General features: G+C 38.4%; 1 protein-coding gene across 1 annotated transcript in view; it reads right to left on the bottom strand.

The window, feature by feature from the left end:
• Window positions 1–1,355: 1,355 nt before the first annotated feature.
• The window catches only part of LOC148357517 (1,4-alpha-glucan-branching enzyme-like), a 153,100-nt gene continuing 147,148 nt past the window's right edge, over window positions 1,356–7,307 (bottom strand). The window contains exon 16 of the mRNA XM_088345647.1: window positions 1,356–1,736. Within this exon, the coding sequence (XP_088201773.1) occupies window positions 1,674–1,736 (63 nt within the window). The 3' untranslated portion in view covers window positions 1,356–1,673. The remainder of the gene's footprint in view (window positions 1,737–7,307) is intronic.

The raw sequence follows: 7,307 nt of genomic DNA, 5'->3' as shown, positions 1-7,307 counted from the left end.
GGTAAAATGATTCGAATGATAATTGACAATTAAAATTCTATTTCTAAAATTTCTGTCAATATTTGTCAAAGTGAAAAAAGTAGTATTTTATCACATGATGATTATTATAATAAATTAGTAAGATACAACAGTCATGATAAAAATAAACAATGTGATGCCAATATATCATAAAATATTACAGGAAAACATTTTGTGACTGTAATGAAAATTATGAATTGCAAACTAGATAAAGAAAATGCTTGCGCTCCTTTACATGGCCACAAAGAGGAGCCCGTGTACCGCATTAAAACTAAAACATTTCTTTTCAATTCAGAGGAAAAACATTTTTTTCATTGGATCTTGCGGATATAATGATTCACAGAAAGATATCTCGAGTCTAAAAATAAAATACAATATAAGTGAAGCCTCTCTGAACTGACTACCAATACTAGGAATTGGTACAAAGCGATACAATATCAGTACTTGTGACAGTCTCTTACTATACTTAAAGCTGTTGTCAAAATGACAGTGTGTTGTATTTAGTGCCTCCTGGTACAAAAAGAAATGAACTATCGTAACAATGTTTAAAAAAAAATCATAGGTCGAAAATTTGCATTTCATTTTCACCATGGAATCCCCCAGTTAGGTCGGTGCAATTTTTGACAGCATCCTGCTGCCACGCTGTGCCATGCATCACTGTCCCTTGGTCCTACCGGACAACACAGTGCCATCTAGTGGTCAAATATTTCACATTGGGACTTTAAGAAATTATTATTTCCAGTAAAAACAAAAAATATATAGTTTATCCTCAGAATGTAAATGCATCAACAGTGTGATATTTTTGTACCAATATCAAGAATCAGCTTTGATCTGATATCAGTGATATTGGTACTGGCAAGTTTTCGATTGTACTTATGGATGTCGTTAAAAACGATAATCCATCCACAGTCTAAATAATGCAACATAAATGTAGCATTTCTGTACCGATACAAGGAAATTGTATCAAGCCTTAAAGAACAATGCCGATAAACACTGAAAAATATGGGGAAAATAATAGTGTTTCTTCCCCCTCAAAAGTAAAAATCAAAATCAGAATTAAAGAAAAAGGGGTCATATTATTGAAACCACCCATATTTTCTAATTGTTCTTTTGTTTTTAAACAAAATCACCCAGAAAGTTGAATCAGGTTGCAGATCAGTACAGTTTTCTTTTCAGTTGGGTTATTTTTTATCTAATTGTTTCCAAATGACGGCATAGTATACACATTTTTTTCAGATTAATATTGGGAAGTTCCCTTCTTTATATTTTTTTTCCGTGTAAGAAGAATTATCCAAAAAACAGTGTGCAGAAACAAAATCAACATTCAAAATATCCTCTAATATTCCATAATTTACATTTATTTTCATGTTTATCATGAGAATGCCCTCAGAAATGTTTACATTGCTGGCAATACTGACAAGGTACCCATTACATGCCGTCCTTGAGCCCCCCTTCACGTTTCACATATTGATATAACATAAAAAGAAACAAAAAAACTGCAGCAGCCAAAAGTGCAAAATTAATACTTTTGTCCTCCAGGATTTCGCTTATTTTTTATCTTTTATGTTAAACATGAAATTAAGTCCATTGGGCTACTGTGCTGTGCTACTTAATCGTGATGTGTAAAAGGACCGATCAGACAAGGCGTCTGTCCTCTAATAACAGTAATCAATCTCCTCATTGGCCAGCACCAGAGCGGTCCTGCAGGGGATGTACACCTGGGGGGTTCAAAAGAAAAAAAGGATATGTGGTTATTTTAATTACAGTATTACATGAAAGTAGATTTTATGTTACTAGGAAAACAAGTTACAACATGTTAGTACTGTAATCCCTTGTTTGTCAAGCTTAATGGGGACCAGAAGCCCCTATGAAATGTTAAAAGTCACAACCCTCCATTATTAACTGCGCTCTATTGGCCCCCGCTCTCAGCAGTAGCCAATAATGGATCGTGGCTGCTCGGGTGCTGTTAATTTTAGACGGGAAATAGAAGGGATTGTGGCTGCATCAGTTCAGTTTAATTTAGGTAGAAAAACTGAAAAAAAAAAATGCCAGGCCAAACAATAGTGTGCTCTACTGCTATTCATTCGCAGAAATATTTATTTTAGACGGGAAATAGAGAGGTTTGTGGCCGCATCAGTGCAGTTTAATTCAGGTAGAAAAACAGCAAAAAAAAAAAAAAAGCCAGGCTAAACAGCTCTACTGCTATCCATTCGCAACATTATGCAATGAGAGATAGTGGATCGTGGCTGCAAGAGTGCAGTTCAATTTTTGGTGGACAGATCAGCAAAAAAGAGGCACAAGGCCCTAGGAAAATGCGCAATACTGCCCATTAGCTCGCAGCAATATTCGATTGGGGATAATGGATCGGGGATAATTGATCATGTACATTTTATAACCTGTAATGCACTGAGACCTCGAAGTACAAAACACGAAGTAGCAAGGGATTACATTATTTTAAAACATCCCGTGTTGTCTCCTTTTCCTGGTTTGTTCATTTTGATCTACCATAAATTCCGGACTATAAGCCGCTACTTTTTCCCCAAACTTTCAACCCTGCGGCTTATTCAGTGATGCGGCCAATTTATGTAATTTTTCTAACGTCCGCCAGCAGCGCTCGAGTACAAAAGGTAAAATTTAGACTGCAACTTCTTAGCTTGTGCACAAATTAAATTAGCGTAGACATATCCTCATCATGCAAATTGCAAAAAGAAAGGCACATGACGCAGCTTTCAAGCTAAACGCAATCGAGCAGTGCGATATAGAAGGAAACAGAGCTACCGCACGTAAACTTTACTTTGCGAGCGTGATGCTAGCGTGTTTTTGAAAAAGGGAGCGTGGGACGACGTCTATATGACAAAATCTCTTTCCCATACTGAAGGAAGACGACTTTGATGACGTCAGTTATAAGGAGGAAGATGAGGACGGTTTACCGTGCTTATTACAAGTACGGTATGCTTTTTTTAACAGAGCTGTTTACTGTGTTGCAAGCGTGTTGCTGGTAGCGTTTTGCTACCCTTCACAAGCACGGTTTGGGATGAAAGTTATAATATTATTATTAAAGCTTTGAAAACTCTCTTGGTGTACCGTCTTTCTTTGTCAATATGTGTAACCATGTATAATATGTATTCGTAACTGTATATGTTTGTAATGTATTTATTTTAGAAACGTATTTTGATGTTTTGCACGAGCAAATGAGAAAGAAGAGGCGGGGCAAACGCGGGCTGACGGGAAGTGGAGTAAAGGTGAGACGTGTTTGGGGATGCGGTCGACAATAGTGGATATATAATTTTCCCACCCTTACCTTTGGAAATATACACTTTTTTCCTTGGATTACTTTCAACGGGCAAATCTTAAGTACCAGTATAATTTTCCGTTCATTTTGCCGGCTGTGTTTTTTGGACTGTTTGGGTATGGGTTAATTTCGTGTTTGTATTGCGTTTTTATCAATATGGGCGCATGAGGCTAATATACAGGTGCGGCTTGTGTATGTACAAAATCGGTTTTCCTCCCGAAATGTGGTGAGTGCGGCTTATAATCAGGTGCGCTCTATAGTCCGGAATTTACGGTAGTTAATGTTTCAAGAAACGTATAGTTAAGCTTAGTTACAAGGAAAATACTGAAAACAAATACTAAAAGGCAGATTAAAAAGACGAACTTTCTTCCTGGTATTATTTTTTATTATTAAATGAGAACATGGTTTAAAATTACAGAAAAAAATAAAATAAATTATCTTTTAAAATTACTTATAAAGGTGTGGTAAACAACCCCAATCCCCCCAAATGAATATATCAATTAAATAAAAAGACGTTTTAAATGGAGGACCATCTTTTAAATGTACAATAGATGTGATCAAAAATGCAGAAAGGATTTACTACATACTAATGTTAACAATAACTTACTATGCCACATTCTATTATTACGTTTATATTCATCACAAGCTGCCCAGCCGGCCTTGATCAACTCTTTGAGCAATTTGTTTAATATTCAGCGAACGCGCTCGGCTGGCAAGAGTCACAGAGCGCCATTAATCATCTCGGGAAAAAGAAAAGAAAAAAAGTCGTGAGACTGACATGAAACAGACTTGGATTTACCCACACAGTCGCAACACAACTAAGCCGCTCTGTTGCCTCTTTGGCGCCCACCAGTGGCCTAAACCAGGACTGCATATAAACAGGAGTTAGCATGATTATTTTTTTTGTGTTTTAATGTTTTGTTAGAAATAAACAATTTTTGTCAAGTTCTGTACATTCACATTCTTTTTAATGCTTTTTTTGCTCTTCTATGTTTCTAAGATATCTATGTATCAACCTATTTATCCACCCTGTTCATATCCCTTGAGAGGGGTGACCTCTCACACACAAACACAAAACAAGAAAAAAAAAGGGAAAAAATAAACAAAAAAAAGACAAAAAAATTGACTATTGCCGACCCAAATGCCCAAACAAGTTACAAGTTAAGCACCTCGGCACCCGAGTTGGTCGTGCTTTCATCCCTCCAGATGAAACGAGACACAAGAAAGCGGCCATGTCACACGGGTCAGGGTGACACAACACACTCTTCGGTTCAACATCAGGGCCCAACAGCTTTCACTGGTTTACCTCTGCTAAATCACACAGGTCCCTTAGAACATGTCCAAACATCCCACTATACTTTCACAACACCTCTCCACTCATTCCTATCACTAACAAGAGCTGTAGCTTCCACTACATGTAGACCTCCTTCCTCCAATGCACTCATAACCTCATCCATCCACGTCATTCGTGGCCTTCCTCTTGGTCTCCTCCCATTTACCTCTGCTCTGTAGATCCTCTTCAACATTTGCTCCTCATCCATCCTTTTTATGTGTCCAAACAAACCAAGTACTCTCTCATCCACATGCTTGCTCAGTTCCACTACTACTCCTGTTCTGTCTCTCACAATTTCATTTCTCAATCTATCCAATCTTGTCACTCCTATCATACTCCTCAAACACTTAATTCCCCAAAACATTTAATTTTCTTCTCAAATTTGCGGTCAGGCTCCATGTCTCTGCACCATGCAACACAATCGGCACAATCACACTCTTATATAGTCCTCTCTTAACATCCATACTCATACTCTGGTTACTCATTACTCTCCTCAGAGCACCCAAAACCTTGCTTCCTTGATTTGCTCTGTGCAATACCTCGCACTCCATTCCACCAACTGAAGCCACATCACAACCCAAGTACCTAAAGCTTTCAACTTCTTCCAGCATCTGTCCATTCAACCTTACTTCCATTGCCATGCCTACTCCATCACGTGAACACTACACCACCTTACTCTTGCCAACATTCACACATAACCTACGCCTATCACACACTCTTCCAACCTCCATTACCAACCTTCTCAATTTTTCCTGAGAATCAGCCACAAGCGCTGTTTCATCTGCAAACAACTGACTCACCTGCCACACCATTCCACTGTTATCCATCATCTCTACACCTCTGCCAAATACTCTTGCATTCACCTCTCCCACCACACCATCCATGTACACATTAAACAGTCATGGTGACATCACACATCCCTGTCTCACACTAGTCAACCCAGGGAACCACTCACTTGTCTCACTAACTACTTCTTACACATGCTCTGCTGTTCACATAAAAACTCTTCAATTCTTCCAACTACTTTTCACCCGCTCCATACATTACCATCACTTGCCACAAACGACCGTCATACGCCTTTTCCAAGTCCACAAAAGCCAAACAAATATCCTTTTGCAAAATATTTCTCACTCGCATGTCTTACTGCAAACACCTGATCCACACATCCTCTTCCTTTCCTGAAACCACTGTGCTCCTCCATCACCTCATCCGTTCTTTCTCTCACTCTCTTAATCAAGACTCTTCCATACAGCTTACCCGGCACCGACAACAAACTGACACCTCTCGAATTGCTACATGCATACTTATCACCTTGACACTTATACAATCAATGGCAGCACACATGCACTACACCAATAAACAGGAACCACACCACTTAAAAAAGCCTGCATTCAACAAGCGTACTAACCAGTCAATCATAGCCGTGTCACCTGTCTTCAAGCATTCAGCAGTACAACCATCCAAGTCAAGTCAAGAATATTTGTAAAGGGCACCCAGTTTGATAAGCATTTCTAAAAAATGATATCTTGTTATTATAATATTTTTACGAGGTTAGTTTTTGTAGGTGGGGTTAAATAGACTCCTGTCAACCACTAAAAGAATCAAGAGCCTAAACCTTGGTTTCAAACCCAAACTCAAGTCCCAACCTTTTTCGTAACCCTAAAGTCTTGCAGCCCAAGGCTCGCTCTTAATCATAGCGCTACACCTAGCTTTAGCAGGAACCCTTGCCCTAACCCCATTTCAAATGATAACCCTAGCTCTAAAAATAACTCTGACCATTCCTACCGATCACCTAATCAAATCGCTCTTTGTGCTTTGCTAGTGCTTCTAGGTAAAAAAAAAATTGGGGGATAAAGTTTGTTCTGTGAGTTTCATCATAAATTGTCTCAACACTAATTTGTGTAATGAGCTTCCATATGAAGGATTATTATGCGATTTACAGATACAACAGGGTCTGCTGGTTAGACACCCTAACCATAAACTGTAGTTAAAATTGTGTACCATATATACTGGACCGAATCCTTGACTGAAAAATATTGTCTTGGAATCGCATCTATGACAATAGGCAAAGAATGAAGCGATCTATTTAGCATTGCACATATTATATTTTATCTCTGAACCATATGTACTCATGAAAAGAGCCTATATGGTTCGGAGCTATAGGTTCTAGATTCCTGTTCTAATGTAATAATGCAGATTTTCAAGCTTGTACTCAAGTTTTAAGTTACTTAAATCGTATTCTGTAATTAGCTGTTGCTATTATTTTCACCCAGCAGTGAAGCATCCATACATGCTAGATAAAAGTCCTTTCAAAAAAACAACAACAAAAAAAGCAATAGAACTTCAGCTCCTCATTAGAATCTGCTTTTCCTTACGTCAGGAAAGTAAATTAGTCAGTTACTTTTTCATGTTCTGTGCGAGAAGTGCTAGAAGGGTGAACGGCGGTTTTGTTTACATGAACTCGATGCGAACCTCGCATTTACGCAGATAAAAATGTTGTTGTTTTGCTCATCAAGAAAAAAAGTTTTCCTCCACTTTTTGACGCCTCCTCTCGGCGACTAAGTTACTCAGTTGTGACTTGCTGGTCACTACCGAGCTATAACGGACGAATTTGGCGTTTCGGCTTGGTAGGGAATACAAGACCATTATTAGTCACTTGATGCC

Source organism: Urocampus carinirostris, chromosome 10 (assembly GCF_059441175.1).
Source record: "Urocampus carinirostris isolate Australia breed hairy pipefish chromosome 10, RoL_Ucar_1.0, whole genome shotgun sequence".
In the NCBI taxonomy this organism is placed as follows: domain Eukaryota; kingdom Metazoa; phylum Chordata; class Actinopteri; order Syngnathiformes; family Syngnathidae; genus Urocampus; species Urocampus carinirostris.
This window is presented reverse-complemented; position numbering and strand designations above follow the sequence as displayed.